The 19,044-nt window shown below is 33.1% G+C and overlaps 1 protein-coding gene across 1 annotated transcript in view; it reads right to left on the reverse strand.

Moving 5' to 3' along the window:
* The window catches only part of LOC129231578 (uncharacterized), a 51,204-nt gene that overhangs the window by 13,195 nt on the left and 18,965 nt on the right, over window positions 1-19,044 (reverse strand). Inside the window, exons 4-8 of the mRNA XM_054865936.1 lie at window positions 17,621-17,748; window positions 17,445-17,529; window positions 14,858-14,976; window positions 10,417-10,541; window positions 713-3,023 (exon numbers count right to left, since the gene is read on the reverse strand). Coding sequence (XP_054721911.1) covers window positions 713-3,023; window positions 10,417-10,541; window positions 14,858-14,976; window positions 17,445-17,529; window positions 17,621-17,748 — 2,768 coding nt within the window. The remainder of the gene's footprint in view (window positions 1-712; window positions 3,024-10,416; window positions 10,542-14,857; window positions 14,977-17,444; window positions 17,530-17,620; window positions 17,749-19,044) is intronic.

Below are 19,044 nucleotides of genomic sequence, written 5' to 3' on the forward strand. Positions count from 1 at the left end.
GTTTTACAGTTAGTTTCAAAACTTTAAATTATAGTTGAGAATTACAATAATACAAGGGAAAGAACCAGAAAAAAAAAAGAATATGAGTCTGCAAAAATTTCAACAGGAAAAATTGGTATTTCTGCAATTGCTTGAAAATGCTTACTTAATGAATTTTGACAAGATATGCGAAGCAAATCAATTTCTTTGCTGTGTTTCAGTTTTTGCAAAAAAAAAAAAAAAAAAAAAAAACAGAAAATGGGAGCAGGGAAAACTTTTTGAAAATATTTGATAATTAATATTTTTTTTAAAATCAATTGAAAACATTAACAAAATAACCTTAGTATTTCATTTAAATGTCAATTTTCAGTAAAAGAAATCAACAATGGGATTAGAAATAATAAAGAGATGATTGGAAAAAAATTGACAGAATTTTTCATTTGAAAGAATTGCTTTAAAAAATTAAAAATATAGCACCTTTTTAAAATAATAAAGAATTTTTGTTCAAAATTAAGCACTTTAAAGTGTTCTTTGTAACACAGAACTAAAATAAAGCACTTTAAAGGATTTTCAAGGACCTGTGGGAACCCTGTTATTTGTACTGGTTATCTGCAAAATTTTAATTTTGACACTTACATCCCTTTGCTTCTTGCTCTCTCATGTAAAGATTGTAATCCAAATTGTTTTGTCAGAAATTGGCTTGAATTATGTATGAAAATTGAAAAACACTAACCTCACCAAAAAACAACTCGTCCCGTAAATGTCTTGTAATACTATCAACTGGCTTCTCAGCACTTTCAATCTCATCATCTTCAGAAATCTTTATGTCATCTTCATTCAAATCATCACTGCTATTGCTCACATTTAATGTATAACTACCAGATACATCTTTAACCTCCACGTCATCTTCAACATGCCCTTCTGTGTTGTTTTGAACATTATCATCACCATCTTTATCAACATGATCAATATGTGTGTTGAGTGTGGGTCGCTCACAACCATTATCATCACCTCTCTCTCTTTTTTCATCAAAACTAATATCATTCCCTCCACTGCTGTCTTCCCATTCAGGAACATCATAAACATTTCCAACATACACAGAAGAAAATTCCTTTTCAGTTAAATTTTCTGCATAAATAATTTCACTGAGATTCAAAAATGTGTGACAAAATTCATCAGTTTCGATTTCACTAAAATTCAAATCGTCCAAGGATGTACCTTCTATTTCCTGTGCTTCAGAACCCTTTACATGGGTGTGTGTGTGAGTAGGAGTTAAGTTATGTTCAAAAAAAATATCTCCTACAAGTTCATTATTTACCTTACCTAATGATTTATCTTCTGGCGAGCAGCAACAACCTTCAATACCATAACTTTTAAATAATGCTTCACTATCAAAAATATCTTCTCTTTCTTCCTTCTGGTCATTTTCGGATGATTCAGAGAGAGAGTAAGATGAGTTTTCATCACTTTTATCAACTTCCATGTCTGATAAAATATCAGAACATAATGTGATCTCATCATCAGATCGTATATGGTAAGGAGAATTTAGATCACTTTCTTTTTCATAATTTGAAGAAAAATTAGGCGGTAAATTACCCTGTGTGGGGTCTAGACTGAAAAATTTTACCCCTAAACTTTCATTTTCTTTGTCAGAATCAAAATCATCTTTTTCATCAAGTATCTCCCTATGAGCAGAAGAAAATAAAAAATCACCCTCCTCCGAAGTTGCTTGCATAATATCAGACAGGTCTCCATTTCTTTTAGCACACACACCCTGGTTCTCTTTTTCTTCCGAATCTGATAAGTCAAGAAGAGAAAGGGAACTAAATTCCAAGTCGGAAAAATCATCACTTGAATCACTGAGAACATATTCACTACCAAGTACAGAATCAAGTTCATCACTCTCTTCAGGCACCACATTTTCATTTTCAAATGAAATTTCAACATCCTCCTCCTCCTCCCTTTCAGCCAAAAAAAAAATATCACCTATTGTTTTTTCTCTTTTCTTCTTACTATCACATTCAACTACTTTTGAAGAGCCAAATATACAATCAACTTTTGTGTCCTTCAGAATATTACACATAAATTTGCAAAGAGAAGTATGTAACTCCCCTTTACATACAGGTTCAAAAAAAGTACCATCATTTAACTCAGCAATCTCATAATCACCTTTCTTCTTGTTCCCTTCTATAGAATTTGCTTTATGGGCTGAATCAAATGCTTTTTCCCAATTGGACTTGGGCTTTACGTCTGTATTGTCACTTGAACTTTTTAGAAGAATTGAAATAGATTCATCGACAGGGGGGATGGGCAGTTGATATGTTCTTTCCACCATTGATTCATTTTTTTGTGCTGTTACATATGCAGTTTTGTCTTCTTTTGACTCCTTTGGAGATGAACAGCACATATTCTGTGCGTCCGCATTAAAGCTTTCAAAAGAAATATGGTCAAAAAAATCCATAAGAGGATCCTCCACATGAGCTATTTCCGTACTTGTGCAGCTAATATCTGAGACTTCTAAACAAGACAAATCATCCACTTCTGCAGGAAGAATATCATTTTGGTCCATAGTGATTGCATCATTAGAATCATGTAAACATTTTTCAATATAATTATAGATAGGGGGAAGACTTTCATCATCTGAGACTGAGAGAAAGGATGTATTTGATTCAGACACCGCAGTGGGGGAGGAGAGGGGTGATTCATTAATAACAAAGTCTGAACTGCCCTCATCGAACAGTTCCACCTCCATGTTTGTTTCATCATTATTTGAAGTGTTTGCAATAACTTCTTTTTTTTCTAAATATTGTTTCTTTAGATGTTCTAAACTATTTCTGTGATCTGCAAACCCTGGAAGTAAATCATCTATTTCACTCCTACTGGAAAAAAAGTATGTTTCTGTAGGGGGATCAGGATTTAACTCAGACAAAGGAATTTCCCCCAATAAAAATGTATCAAATTTACTATTGATGTACTTCTTATTCAGTAACTGCAAGTCTTGAGTCCATTTGTCGAGGTTTCTTAAGTTGTCCATCACCCTGGAACTAAAAGTTTATATTTTTTTAATCAAATTAAAATTCAACATTCATTAAATATCTTTCGAATTATAGCACTACATGCCTTCATTGCAAAATGTATTTGTTGACAACAAAATAATTTTATATCTCATATGAAATGATACTTAAGAAGCTATTCTTTGTAGATAACATACATGTAGATAATTTCATATAAATATAGTTGGGTCAATTGTGGTAGAATGGGTTCAAAAACAGGAAGTTTTCACATGGATGTTAACCTATTTAATTTTAATTCCCAATGATTGAATTTTTGTATGAAGGATGCTTTTCACATTTCCAGTTAGTTTTAATTACCAAATTTGCCACATTTCTTGGTAAAAACTACTGTTCCTAAATTTTTATACCCATGTCATCCAATGGTTGGAGTGGAATGAGTAAGATACTTTAAAATCAAATTTCAAAAATTTTGATTTCATCCATTTTTTCCATAAGATCCATAAATACTTAATTACTTCAACTACAAAAGGGCTATTCAACAGAAAAGCAAACATTTTGCTTGCACCTGACAGCTTTATGTTTCATTTTGGTACATGTAATAAACAAAAGAAAATTTTCCTAATAAAACATACCGTGTGATTTCTAAAGCAAAAATTTTTATTTATTACATTTTTTATATCTTACTTTTTAAGTTAAATATAGAGATGTGGCATACAGCACAAAATGCATGATTTTGGGTGAAATGTCCAGATATTTTTTCTTCCCTTGAAACTAACACTAAAAAATAATTAGTAGGGAAGCAATGTATAAGCTTAAAAAAATAGCAACAATAGATTTGAGGATAATTTGCAAGAATTAAGAAATTCAAAATAGATGTCCAAAAGTATGTTCTGCACATGAAATGCAAACTTTATTTTAAAGACAGCATCTATTTGCTTAAACACCCTATAGAACATCTTCCCACATTATGGCAGTTCATGTTAACATTTGTGTGTTTCATTTGCACCAGGGGTGAAAGAGGACTCAAATAAAATTTTCTGAAAACTGAGAAATTTTTAGAAAATTTATGGGAGTTTGACTCTCCCTCCCCTTGTAAAAACCTTTCAAGTATGCATATAAAAATCATTAAAATCATTTTAAAAAAGGATTTTAATTGTTAAAAAAAAGTTTTAAAGTTTTTAAAGTTTTTTTCTTAACATTTTGAGGTCTATGCCCGAGTGTCACTCGGGTTGCCATTTTTGGTGAAGTTAATTAAGCCTGTGAGTCTTGCGGGGTCCAATATTTACTCTCTTAGCTATAAAATTACGAGTTATAAACATTTCTAGCTTTATTAGAAATTATCTATGAACCTTTTACTCTCAGAGAAAAAATACAGATGGCATCACAAGGCAGAAATAACTACATGAAACGTGATAGAATTGGGGCTTAAACTCGGGTTTGTGCTCTGAAATGTACCATACAAAAGCAAATTTTATCAAATAATGTTTATTTAGAATTTAAACTTATTTTCAGATATGTGTTCAAGATTTAGGTAAGTTTTTAATTCAGTCTATGTAAACTTTATGGTTAAAATGACGTTTTCCAATGTGGAACTTTTTTTTTAGTTTCAAACATGCGTTTTTTGATAATTTCTTATTAAAAATTGATTTTTATTTCATTCAAATAGTTCCTTCATTACAAAAGAAAACATCTTGAAGTATGTAATACAAAAAAAAAATACCAAAATACACATCTTCCAGGTATTTTTTAAAAAAATCATGCAAAGCGCTAAAAAACCCCAGTCTGGAGGGAGATATGCGGCCGAAATAGCTCAGACCTGAAAGTGTTAGTAATTTTTCTGTTTAAAATGTTGTCAGCTGAAAAGTTTTGGAAACGGCAACCCAAAATTTTCGAATCACAAACACCCCTGATGTGCATTTTTTGAAAAGATCACCAGTTTTTCTACTATTTCTGTTCCTTGAAACTGACACCTGAAGGCACAAGTACAAGGTTTCTGGTCTGGAGGGTGGTGGAACTCAAGTGCAATGATTGTAGCCATCATACAGTGATTTAACACATAAAGGCCATTTAAGGCAGTAAGAAGCAAAGGGTAAATGTAGTGGCAAAATTTAAAATTTGGAGACAACCAGCACAAATAGTAGGAGAACCTCTCCTATGTCTTGGGGCAAGATATAGTACTAGTAGTTCAGTCAGGTGCTGCTGTATACAGGGGTCTGGCCAGAGGCTATTTGGGTCCGTTAACGGACCCTTCACAAAAATCCGATCAACCAAAACGGACCTTTCACAAAATCCCGATCAAACAAAACGGACCTTTCACAAAATCCCGATCAAACAAAAGGACCCTTCACAAAATTCTGATAAACAAGATAGGATCTGTCACAAATTGTTTACTGAAAGAGCAAATATGAAAGCAAAATAACGCATATTTCTGTGTATAAACCCATAATTTTTGGAACCTTTTTTTAAGTCAAATTAGAGGCTTATACAAAATCGGCTAATTTTGAAAAAAAAAAAATGGGCACTCTTGCGATGCTCCTGCAAGCGATAAATAATTGCTACTGCCAAATAAATATAATATGTTTGTTTTATCACAGCTAATTAGTAGCGGTGTTGTTGTAAACTTTTCTGAAAAGGCATTGGTAAGCACTTTTCTCCGCTCATAATTTAATAAACAATAATAATATATATCTGTGAAATGAACTTAGAACTGTAAAGGGATAGTAAGGGTGAGGAAAAAATATGATCGCTTCAGATAGGGTTACCAACTTCAAAATTATCACCACTTAGCGTCTGGCGTTGAACTTTTATAATGACTTGATTAGAAAATATTCTCATCATTTTGCGGGCTTGTCAATATTTGCGTTTTTATGGTGCTGTGCGATGTTTAATTGTTATTTTGGGAGAAAATTATATGGGTTTTGATTTTTCGATGCTAACAAGGATGATTAACTTTAAATAAACTCTTGCAATTACCGTTTTTTTTTTCTTTAGATGTCTACATTTTGAAAAATGCAATCTTTTAACATCCGATATGAAAATTATATTTTGTTCTTTTTTCAAGCTAACTTTGCTTTATTAGGATTCAAATAAATGAAAAGTCTCTTTACTTCTTTTAGAACTCTTATTTCAAGTTTTTAAAGCCAAAATTCCATTTTCTGTTATGAGTCAAATATTAAAATGCTGAATAGATGGTTTATTTTATTTTATTATTATTTTTTTTTTGGGGGGGGGTTCAACTGTGTCCACAGATATTAATGATATGTTTATCATAGGACTCTAAAATGCAATTTTAAAATAATTTTATCAAAAATATTTCTTTTACAAGCCGTTTTTATACTTTTGATGACACTTTGACAATTGCGATCTCTTTGCATCCGCTATGGGAATCCGATTTTTCGAATTTTTGATGATTATTACGCTTTGTTAAGAGGTAAACAATTGAAATATCTTTTTATTTTCGTTAAAATCACAGAATTTATAAGTTTTAAACGGAATTCTGTGCTCTTTAAGAGTGTCTTGGGTCAAAAAGTTGAATGCTGAACCCTATTCTGAATTTTATTTTATTTAATTATATTTTTGTTACAATTATTTTAAATACTGTACAGAAATATATCTAGTATAATTTAACATAATGTAGAATGGTAGATAAATATTGATACTTGAAAGAGCGAATGAGCCAGTTCGAGCCCATAAAGTGTTTTATTGATTTTGATGAGCATTTAAACGCATTTTTCTGACATCAAAAGTTGGAAAAAAATTAAAAAATATTGGATTTCTTTAAAAACCAATATGACAATTATGTTTCAAAATTAATCCATCGACTGATTAATTAAATAGCACTATTAATCATAGTAATTATTATCATGCAAGAGTATCATACATTTTCTAGAATTACATATAGAGAACAAATTTTTTGAAAAGAAATCTACAAACTTGATTTATAATACCTCATGCATATTATTTTTTCGAATAATACTGTCCCATGTTATCAGATGATGGAAGTTCTCTCCTAGTTTGAAGTTTTGCATGAATATATCCATCTCATGCAGTTTGACCTTAAACTTTTATTGCAGCTTCACTTATTAGTTTCACAAAGCGTTCCACAGCCTGCCTGTGACAGGGAAATTTCTCGGAAGTTAACTCTGTAGGCTGTTCTTTGCATATTTCTTTCAAGTCTTGGTCTTTTAAATGCATTGTAAGAGGTGGCTCTGTTACAACACAGTTTTCCCAATCAACTAAATCAACGGCTTCAAAATCATACTCCATCCGAGCACTTCGTTGTCTTATTTCTAGAGTTGAGAATGTGCCTAACTGCTAATTACCGAATGTATTTTGTAGAGTCAAACAAAATTGTTAACAGTAGCTGTAAAGGATGAGCGAAACATGCATTATTTGAGAAAACTTTGAAAATTATCTGTTAAACATTGTCTGGAAACTGCCTTGAAAGAGAAATCATTTTCCAAAAATGTTGGGCAGCATAGTGGCATGGCAGTTTGGTTTCATTTTTATTTCAAACCACATTGGAGCATAAAAACTAGCATTACATACTTTACAAGCAGTGTAAGATTTTCTGAAGGACTTGGAGTGCCTATATACAAGTGTAACAAACAATTAGCAGTTGTCAGCCATTGTGCATGACCGAGTTTGCCTGGGTGACTGTCAGCCATGCTAGAAGGGCAACTACCATCTTTTACGGCAAGACACAAATTTGATACAAATACTGTTGTTCAGTACTTAAATTTTTTTATACCTACCATATCCAATGCCAAAAGATAAGTCAATTTTATCAAAGTTGACCACTGGATTTTTTTACAATTTCTTAGAAGTTGTCCGACACTCCAGAGTATGAATGTGGTCCCTTTGTGCAACCGTCCATTTCCAGAATAAGATGTCTCAGTGGCAACTCATTAGTATACAGCACACATATGTTCTACTGTAAAGGTCTTTTGACATATGTCTCAAGCAAACAAATTCCTCCGTTTCCATCCTGTATTTATGTTTGTTCCATCACATCAAATAACTGATAAGTTGAGCAATCTCATAAAGTCTATAATACTTTACAAAATTTCTTTTACACTTTCACCAGCTGTTAGCAATATATGACCCATGTACTTGCTACTGGTTCTTTGATCACTGACTGCTACATGTGCTTCAGATGCTAATTTTGATGGCCAGATATCTTTTGAAAGGTCTTTGATATCTTTGCGGCCATCAAAATACAAACTTTTTATAGCTGCCTCTTTAACTGCTCTTAAATCCTTTTCCCTTAGCTCGCTCCTTTTTTTATCAACTTCCATCCTTGCTTTGTTTTATTGACTATATATTTGTGTGTGTGTGTGGCTTAGGAGAATTAAGTCAGAATCAGCGAGAACTGCTGTAGCAATTTTGGTCAATGCTCTATTTGAAGCGCCAGTCAGATCTGCAGCTAAAGCTGCATGAGGTACAGAAAGTCTCATTTGACTTGTCGATGTTGATGGTGCATCAGTTTGCTTACGTTTTTTTTGAAAGTGGATAATTCTATTTGAGATCGTCATCTGTATTTTCTGTGCTTTCTCCTGACTCAAGCTCTGTTTCAGGTTTATTTAATGTACACTGCTCGACATTAAAAATGCAACATTAAGAAGGAGTGTTCAGAAATTTATGCAAATTTTAGAGTAGACGTACATCACCGAGTTACGTAAATGATGTGAAATACGCAGCCCTCCGACGCCCGTGAAGTAAGTTAAGGGAAGGAACTTGCAGAATGGGCAATATTCATGTCGTTATTTCTGACTGGAGAATCAATCGAAGAAATTTTGTTTTTGTCTTGGAGGATATGTGTAACACGAGAGAATGCCAGGCCGACATCAAAGAAGGCACTTCCAGCAGATAGGCGATTTTACAAGGAGTATGGTGATCGGACTGAGAAGGGGAGGTTGGTCCGTACATCAAATTGCAGCTAATACCCACATGGATGCGAGCATGGTGCATCGGCTGTGCCAAAGATAGTTGGAACAACGAAATGTGGCAAGATTGAGGGGTGCAGGGGCAGAAAGAGTGACGTCAGAACACGTGGATCGATGCATCCTCCGACAAGCTATAGCAGACCCACAAGTCAGCTGTTCCTTGATTCTGCAGCAGGTGCAAGATACCCTGAATGTTCCCGTGTCAACCAGAACCATTCCCGTCGTTTGATCGCATGTGGTCTGCAATCACGGCGTCCGCTAAGAAGACTGCCATTGACACCACAACATAGAGAGAAACGTTTAGTATGGTACCGGACTAGAGCGATATGGATGAAAGAATGGCGAATTGTCGTCTTCTCAGATGAATCTCGCTTCTGTTTATCTAGTAATAGTCGCTTCATACATGTATGGCGTCAACACGGAGACAGATCTAATCCGGCAGTAACTGTGGAACGTCCCACCGCACGACAACGTGGCATAACGGTTGGGGCGCAATTGCGTACAATTCCATATCATCTCTAGTTCGTATTGAGGGCACTATGACGGCCCAATGATACTTGGATATTGTGCTGCTTCAAGGGCTACCTAATGCAATTTTTCAGCAGGATAACCCCCAACCACACAGTGCTCGCATCTGCCAACATGCTCTCCAAGGCACACAGATGCTTCCCTGGCCACCATACTCTCCTGACCTGTCTCCAATCGAACATGTTTAGGATGTGACTGGACGCTGTTTGCAGACTCTGTCCCTGCCTCGTTTAGATAACGAACTGCGGCAAATGGTTGAAAGGGAATGGAGAGTAATCCCTCTGGACACCATCCGCACTCTTATTGACTCCATGCCTAGATGCGTTTCTTCGTGTATCTGTCCGCGGTGGTCCTACATCCTTCTGAGCCCACGCCGTTCTCGCTCTGTATTTTGCCTATCATTTTGAAATTAAGATCATTTATTATTCTTTGTCTGTCTTTTTTCCAAATTTCATCACTTTGTGACCACTCCTTCTTGGTGTTGCATTTTCAATGTCGAGCATTGTAATATGACTTTCCTTAACCCTCAATCCACTTGTGCTGGGTATTGGAATGGCTTTCTCATCCAAAGCAACAGATGTTTCAATTTTCTGAGATCTTTTTTTCTCTTTTTCGCAGTTCCTGGGTTACTTTATCCACATTTCCAATAGTCATTTTTCTTCCTGTCCTTCGAGCAATTAGAAATTGTTTTTCTCAATCACTGGAACTAGTTTCAAATTTATTTGTTTTTAGAACCCCTTCCCCCCTCTCCCACCCCCGTCATTTCTTTCATTTTTTTTTTTTAAATACATTTTTGTCCTTTTTTTCCATTTTTCAAGGCCAAATAAGACCGGCTAGATATTAAACAAATTTAGCGAAATTTTTTGAGGGTGATAACAGACCTATATAGCAACTTTTCCACACTATCCAAAAAAAAGTTTTTTGGCCCACCCTATTGAACATATACATACCTTTTGTTTGATTCATCAAAATGAAAGTCCTCTATTTCATATTTTCTAAAGTCCTTCACAACTGCTTTTTTAATCAAAGGTGCCAGCAGACGATATTCTCTTAACAGAAACACTTCTTCAACAATCTAGGGGGAGGGAAATAATAATCAAGACAGCAATTAGAGAGGACAAAAAATTTTATAGATTCACTGGTGGAAGCAAGTTTTTCACAAATAAATGCAATTCTCTTAGTGTGTAGAAAAAAATTCAGATTTAAATTATACTCTGACCATAAAAGATCTCTGGGACACCCTGTACCCATAATCGTTTCTAAAATAATCTGAGTGATAAGCAAAAAAACGTTTCTAAAAAAAGAACTGGCTGATATAGTTGCTAACAGCCATATTCACTGTCAACTTTATTTGGCTTTTAACCACTGGTTCAATAACTAAGAGCTTTAAAAATGAAACATGTGGCTTAAAATCCTATTCTCCACTGAAATCTGAACTCCGGTTTCTCAACCTATTGCAAACTGAAAATTACCTAACATGATTGTGTATGATTGGTCAATTTTCTTTACATGTAGCTGTTTACAGTTCAATGACTATCAAATGACGAGCACTTGGAGCACTTGGGTGCTGTTTACTGCATTTCACAAAATACTGCCCGCTAAATACTTCAACATAACATCAATTCTTCATAACATCAATTGTTTACATGTTGTTTAATTGCTTACATCCAGAATGTATCCAGACATCAGTGATCGAAATTAGCAGTCGTTAGTCGTATTTTGCAAATATAAATTAAATTAGCAATCGTTAGTCGTATTTTGCAAATATAAATTTTGTTTTAACAACTGTGATTTTAAGCCCAGTCATCATGTTGACAGCCTAATTTTGCTTCCCCCCTCTGTCAATTCCTAGTTTCAGAAGATTTGTTTTCAAACATCTACTTCCTGATCACAGAAAGGACTCTTGCTAAGATTATATCCTCCCCCCCCCCCCAGCATAATGTAATACCAACTGGAGACATCACACATGCCTTTTTGTTTATTTCTCTTCTCTTTCCTTTGTTTATTTCTCTTTCTTGGGACTCCTGGAAATAATCCCCTTTCCTTTTCACTGTTTTTTACCCTTTCACCTCTCTCTGTCTATTCCTTATCAGCATCCTTATCTCATGAGTGAAATGGGAGCACTCAGCATAAAGCACTCAGATCAAAAAAGCCAAGCTAATCGCCATTTGGGTCCAATTCATTTGCACCTACCTTAACATTCAGCCATTAGTAGCCACACATATGAATTCTGTCCCTAGGGGGTGAATCAGAAATCCATTCTACATGGAATGAGTGAGTTTATAACTTAACAAAATTGCGTAAATGTTCTTTTTTTCTTTTATTTATTCATTTATTTATTATTATTATTACTTTTAATTTATTTACGATTTTTCAATGTTACATATATTCAGCCATGTATGTTTTCTGTATTTTCGCGGAAATCTTTTTTTTTTAAAGGCTCTTCGGTTCTTTTTTAGATTGATCAAATCAGTTGAGAAATCATGACAGAAATTGTAGAGGGGAGGGGGGATTATTTTTAAACAGATTTATTGCAGTTAAAAAGAAGTTTTACCATTTCAAATTAAAATGAATTAGTTTTAGAAACAGACCAACATCAAACACGTGCTGGCCGAAAATGGAGGGCTGACTTTAAGATTCCAAATCTTTTGCATCCTGAATGTATTCTTATTCTTCTGAAAGTTTAAAGCTATTTTAGCCCTTGTTACCTTTAATTTGCCTATTTCATTTTTTTCTTAAAGAAATTGCTTATTTTTCCTTTATTTTTATTATTAAATCATTGCGTTTCCATTTATTTCTCTCCCCCTTATTCTTATCTGCAATTGCATTTATTGCTGCATTGTATGTAGGACCTTAGTGCACATCAAGCCATGCAAACCTTATTCTAAAAAAAATAATAATAATAATGCTCTGCAATTATTTACCAATGTCAAAAATGGCGCGTCCTATTCTTTGCAAATGTTCTTCCTATATCCTGTAAAGTGGCGTTTATGTAACTAACGTTGGTCAAGCTCTCCCTAGAACACTCTAAAAACCAACCAGGGGTGTGTACCTTTTTGTATACTTGCTACGCTGGCAGGGTGGGGAAGTATTCTTATGTCCCGGTTGAACATTTCAGAAATCTGGCAAGCCTATTATATGATATAATTTTCTACCCTGAATTTTTTCTGAGCATAAAAAAATTTTTGAGCATACTTTTTGGGCAGTGCGACAATTATGCTGAGGTGATGTTTCTGCTGGAAACTATTGTACATTAAATTATTTTGTGTTTTTTGTATGGAAAGAAGCTTAGGGAATTTCATTGCATATTGTACTAGTGCAGCAATCCTTTAGCACCTGTTTATAATTAAACCTTCTTTTGATAAATTTCGAATGTTACACCATGCAAGAAGGATTGGTCGATAATGGAAGGTTATTTTTCTCGCCTCATATTTCATAAGTATCACCCCCCCCCCCTCCCCACATGAGAACAAATTGATTCAGTATTGTTAGCTCAAAATTTGCTGCTTCAGTGTCAAATAAAATGTTTATCGCCTGTTGTTTAGCATTTGTTTTATCGGGGATGCCCATCTAGGGGGGGGGGGAGATGGCTGTGTTAGAAGGGCCTTGGAGGTGGCATTGAAATTTTTAGCTGGGGGGAGGGGTTTAAGGGATATTTTTCTCTTTTTGGGGGGTTTTCGTGGTATTGGGGGGTACCCTTAGCTCTTAGAGGGGCACCCCTGGTTATTTTGCCATATTTTTGACAAACCACTAATTAGAGATTTGTATCCAGGTGCTATATGTTTTATGCCCTATTTACTTTATGCCGCAGTGTATAAAATAATTTAAATAGCAGTTGAATCTGAAATTGATCAAGTTAATTAACTAAACATTTCATTCTTGGGGAAGGGGTTGGCATTCTATTCTTCATATTTACATGCACTAGTTTATGGAGCATGCTTTAGTTTATAGAGTTGAAAAATAGAGAGGGTGAAAGGGATATATACGGACCATATAAGTCTTTTGGTCTTTACATGCACTTCAGCAAGATTGAGTAAGGAAAGCAAAGTAGTGACAAAAAGACAAGACAATGGTTTTGTGAAACATTAAGGAAATCAGAAGCATTTCTAAATTGGGATATTAGGGAAGCATTAAGTTACAGCAGCAATTAAATGATTTCAAATTGGCTAACTTTTTAAACACCATTTCAAATAAGATATACAACCAAATCCAGACTACATCATCAGGCAGTCCTTCGAAGAATTCAAAGCACAACACCCCAATTACAATATCTGGGCCACTGATGGTTCAAAATCAAATAATACAGCATTCCCTATCTTTAACAAAAAAGGAAGGATTAAAAAGGAAAATAAAAATCCCACCCATCTGCTCAGTTTACACGGCGGAACTAGGGGCTATCTAGTAGGCAAAATTCCTTAATAAAAATGACTCCCCAATTATAATTTTATCCGATTCCTTAAGGGTCGTTACAGCACTAAAAGAAGAAAACAAAAACGAAGATCTGATATACAACACAAGACACCACTTATTGGAACTCTCAAAAAAGAACAAAATCAAAATAGTATGGGTCCTAGGGCATAAGGGAATTTCAGATAACGAAGAAGCGGACAAACTAGCCAAAGAAGCAGCATCATGCTCCTCAACAGCTATGTCTCCTATCTGTACATGAAATGACACGCGAAATCAAATAAAAAAAGAGAGGAATAAAGATTTGCAAATCACATGGGAGGAATTAAAATATTTCTCCAAATACAAAAACATTGTAAACTCCATCAATGAAAATTATAAGTGGGTCAAGAACGGTAGCTAAGAAACAAAATTGAATAGAATCCTAACCGATTCCTTCTTAACTAAAGAAAAACTTTTTAAGCTAAGGAAATCAAATACCCCTTTTGCGAGACCTGTCAAAAAATTGAAAATACCGAGCACGTAATTTGGAATTGTAGCAGAAACATTGAACAAAGGAACTTCATTATAAATACTATAAAGGCTAATAACTTAAGTTTAAATGACATTTTTAGTCTGGATTAGCTTAAGGATCCAAGTTACGGAAGGTCTATCCTCGCCCTCTTCTGATCCCGTCCTCTCTTTGCTCTACTTTTTTTACTGTCATATTACTTCAGTTATTCACATATTGTACTCATGTTAATTCAGTTGTTTCATCTATCATTGTAAAAAGAATTAATTCTAAGCAAGTTTCATTATATTTAAGACGGCTATAAAAAGATTAGCCTTATCCCAACTGTTTTTAATTCAATATATGATACGAAAGAGAGGCAAAGCACTCTGTACACAGCCCTCAACACTATTTTCTCCTGAGAATTCTCAGGAAGAAGAAGAAATAAGATATACATATATTTATAGTATCATTTAATAACTCTGAATCTGTACCTGTCGCAAACAATCCAACGTCAGAAAGTTGATAACTTCAAAAGCCATCTTTGTTGGTTTTTTGTTTGTTATGTTATCAGTGAAAAGCCATTGAGTGAATGGTTTGAACTCATGTAGCACTAAAAAAGAAAATTAAGTTTAAATATATTTCAAGAATTCAGAGATATAGGTAAAATACTATTTAATCTAAAATTGTAGTATATTTTAAAAAATGCTAATAGTAATCTATAACAAAGTCAACATTATCAGAAAAGGATTGATGAAAATTCAACAGAAGAAAGATAAAAACGATGCAGGCGAAATAGACCTATTTATGAATTTATTTTTTTACGGAAATTACATTCTACACTTTTCATGACATTGTATATGGACACTCACATTGCATAGGTTTTGTTTCTTCTCAAAGCAACCCCCTTTGTTCTACAAGAGTCTTCAGTTTAGACATCACCTTTTAATGTGTCCGTGTCTTTAAGACACACTTTTCTGTTACATTTTTTGTAACATGGTTGAACTCTATGGGAGCTCCACAAGGAGAGTTATGGCCCTTAGACAATCCCCTGATGTACGGCAGGGGGGAGTTACAATATGAGTCATATCAGATTTGCTGACTTTTCCTAGCAGGATAAATTTATTTTAACTATAAGTACCAAGGTAATTTCAGCTTTAATGAAAGGTTCACTACCTCCAGCTCTTTTATCTGTACTGATGATTGCTAATATGTTTGAAACTGCCTTCTTTACCTGCTGTAGCAAATTATTTGGTATTTTCTAGCAGTATTTAATATTCATTCATTCTGCAATTTTGTTCTATATTTATCTCATAATTAATAGCATTTAGAACATAACTATAAACTATATAATATATTTTAACATTTACATGAGTATATTCTGGCTTAAGTAACAAAAAATACTTAATTTTGTTGCCAAAGCCCTATAATTTAAACCACTCATTAAAAGAGCAAATTGATAAGGAGAAAGTTACAATACTAATAGTCTCTGAAACTCAATCCAGGAAAATGAATAAATGAATTACGAAAATTACACGCAGTATTAATTCTCAGTTTACAATTTCCTCATTTTGCCTAAGAAATATTATTAAAAAAAGAAGTTAAGGAAATTGTGTGTTTTTAAAAATAATGGTTTTGAACAAAAATTGGACAGTTGGACTACTAATCTTTTCATTAATTTATATAAATTGAAAATAATTTTCTTCAATATGATTGCTAGCATAAAGATTCATTTCATGTATGCAAAAAGAAATTAAAACACTATCTCTAGCAACGAAGTATAGTCAATCTGGAACTTATAATCATTTGTAAGAAAACTATAAATTTTGAATTATTACGTAATTGCATCAATTTGGTTGCAAATTGTTCTGTTTTTTGTTTTAATCATACTGGGTACTAAAAAAATACTTTTTAAGGAAAATTACTTCTTATTTCTTCATAATTCTCATACTTTTTTGAAATACATTACTTCTAATGAAAACTAGTAGTTCTATCTATTTCAATTGGTACTTATGCCTTTTCATGCATTAGAATATATTTTAAAATTTCATGCAATAATTCTTTTTGAACTAAGTCATTCCTTCAGAGGAAAAATATTCTTTTAAAAAGGGGGAGTATTTTTACTCTTTTGAAAAATTCTGAGCACAATCTTTGATTACAACAGAAAATAAATTTGTCCCTTTCCATTGTTCAATATTGTCTGGATTGAGTAAGGTGGTAACATACCATTGAAATTTGAGGAGTTTCAAGCAGAGTCAAATTACTAATAGTTACAATTATGAAAGCTACATCAGTATTAATTTATGTAACTCTTTCCAGCATGAGTCATTAACGTTTTTGAAATATAATGAGAAAACACTATGAATGTGTTTTTACTGATCATCTAGACAGTCAAAAGATTTTTTCAACAGTGGGTGGTGTCCCCATTTGTCCACACCACCAACCTAGGGCAGGAAAAAAAATGCGTTCTTGATTCAATTATGAATTTAAATCTTTTACAAAAGTATGATGCAACACAACTTTACAACAAATCTCATTTTTGAGTTCAAAAATTGGAGTAATTTGAATAAGATATCGAGCAAGCAGAAAAGGCTGCACTGCTAACATCTACTCAGAAAAAATAAACTTTAAGTACTTTTGCAAAGTAGGTGGTGTCCCCACTTGTCTACACCGCCCACCTAGAGTAGGGGGGGAATACGTTTTTACATTAAAAGTGAATTTAAATCATTTAGAAAAATATGATTAAACACTTCAGGTAAAATGAAGAAAAATAAAAATAATGGAATGTTTTAGTGCAGATTAAAAATTTCAAAACCGTACAAAAATTGGGGGTGATTTGAATTGGAAATTGAGCCAGCAGAAAAAGCCTTTTTTGTGCTGCTGCCATCCATGATTGCTAAAGAGAACAAAATACTACCTCTGCAAGCATTTTTTGTAGTTTTAAGGAGAAAATAAAATTCGAACAAATTTTTTATTGGTGTGCATTTTAGGGACCACCATGCAAGAAAGTATTAAAGAATTATAAAAACAAAGAGAATTGTTTCAATGCTTTCTATATTTTCTTTTGTGAAATTAACTTACAATAAAGAGGCTTATTTTGCATCTCTCTCTTTATCAACTCTCTATACTCTCCAAAGCTGATGTTACAAATTGTTGATTGTTTTCTCTGAAAATAAAATGATGAATCAAACTTCAAACTCTACACAATTATCATTAGTGAATTAAATGATAATATTAACTAATCAAAATAAACTCACTTTGATAAGTTTAGAAAAATACTCAAGCTTGTCTGGAATTTTCCCTTTACAAAGCATCACTACTTCCTGGAGCATTACATTTTTTTTCAAAGCATGAACCATTTTGTGTGTTCGAACAAAGCTTGTTTCTAAAAAAAAATCTATATATGTTCCACTCATCTCTAGATTTAAAATACAATTTAAAACTTTGTATGATAAGTTTTTTTTTTTAAATAATGTCCAGTTCAATGTAAACTGGTGTAGTTGTCCCGAATGTTCTATTGTGAAAAGATGCATTTTTTTAAAGTTGATTCAAACATCATAGTTTTCCATTTTTGATGAGATGTTGTTTGTGGTTTAAACATTAGTGATATATTTTTAATGTTCCTGTTGAACTAGATTCAAATGCAAGTCAAATACATTTGATTATGAATTAGCTCATCCAACATGTAAAGTAAAAGGATATTTTTCTTCACATTTTTGGTTATGTATTTTTTTTCACCTGTGACTATGCTGTAGTATTTCCAAGGAATAAAATGCTTCCTTCAGGCCTACAGGTATTAGGGGTGTGCCAATAAGCAAATTGACTGATTACCGATTAATTTGCTGTCCGATTAATCCACTATTCAAAAAATAATTGGTGTATTAATGGTCATAATGATTGTTTTCAATGTTATCAAATTCTCCATCATATGTTTTCTTTTATAGTTTCAACTTTAGAAATAGTCTATAGTTTATTTCCTTGAGACTATTTATTGTTCTCTACTTTCCCAAGTTTACAAAAACAATTTCAAAATTCTATCCAATTCCTTTGAGCCAATTTCCATATTACATTTTAACTAGTCATGAAAATTTTAAAATGTTAGGGGATAGCCTGTGGTCAGCAGACTAACTAGGGAGCACTTTTCACTTAAGTTTATTTTTGAATTATAAGTAGCCATTTTTTTAATCCAAGGCTTCTATTTTTTATGAAAATTATAAGGTTGTCTAAAAGCATAATGGTAAAAGAGAAGAGTATCGACACATGACAAATGTTGTATCATTGTATATATGTGTACTTTTATTCGAAAATGAAAAAATAAGTAAAAAGATATCAGTAGGCCAGGGAGCATTGCTATGGGAAAAAAAGTTTTTCTGAATTTAAAATTGAACCCTCTAAAATCATGCTATCATATAAAGATGATGTCAGATGCAAATTTTTTTGAATATTACAAAAATTGTCCAAACTCTAGTTGTTTTTTAAATTTTTAACTCTAATTTCTCGTTTTTGCATTGCTTCAAAAACATTGCAAACAACAATAAGGAAATAAAAAAGTTAGATTCATTGTTCTTGATAATACAATCTAAGTTACACATTGCCTCTCTGTAGTTGCTACATTATTCATTAAAATATGATTAATCAGTGCAAAAATAATTGTTTTTATAAAAGAAACATGGGGTCACTC

This window comes from Uloborus diversus, chromosome 10 (genome assembly GCF_026930045.1).
Source record: "Uloborus diversus isolate 005 chromosome 10, Udiv.v.3.1, whole genome shotgun sequence".
Taxonomy (NCBI): domain Eukaryota; kingdom Metazoa; phylum Arthropoda; class Arachnida; order Araneae; family Uloboridae; genus Uloborus; species Uloborus diversus.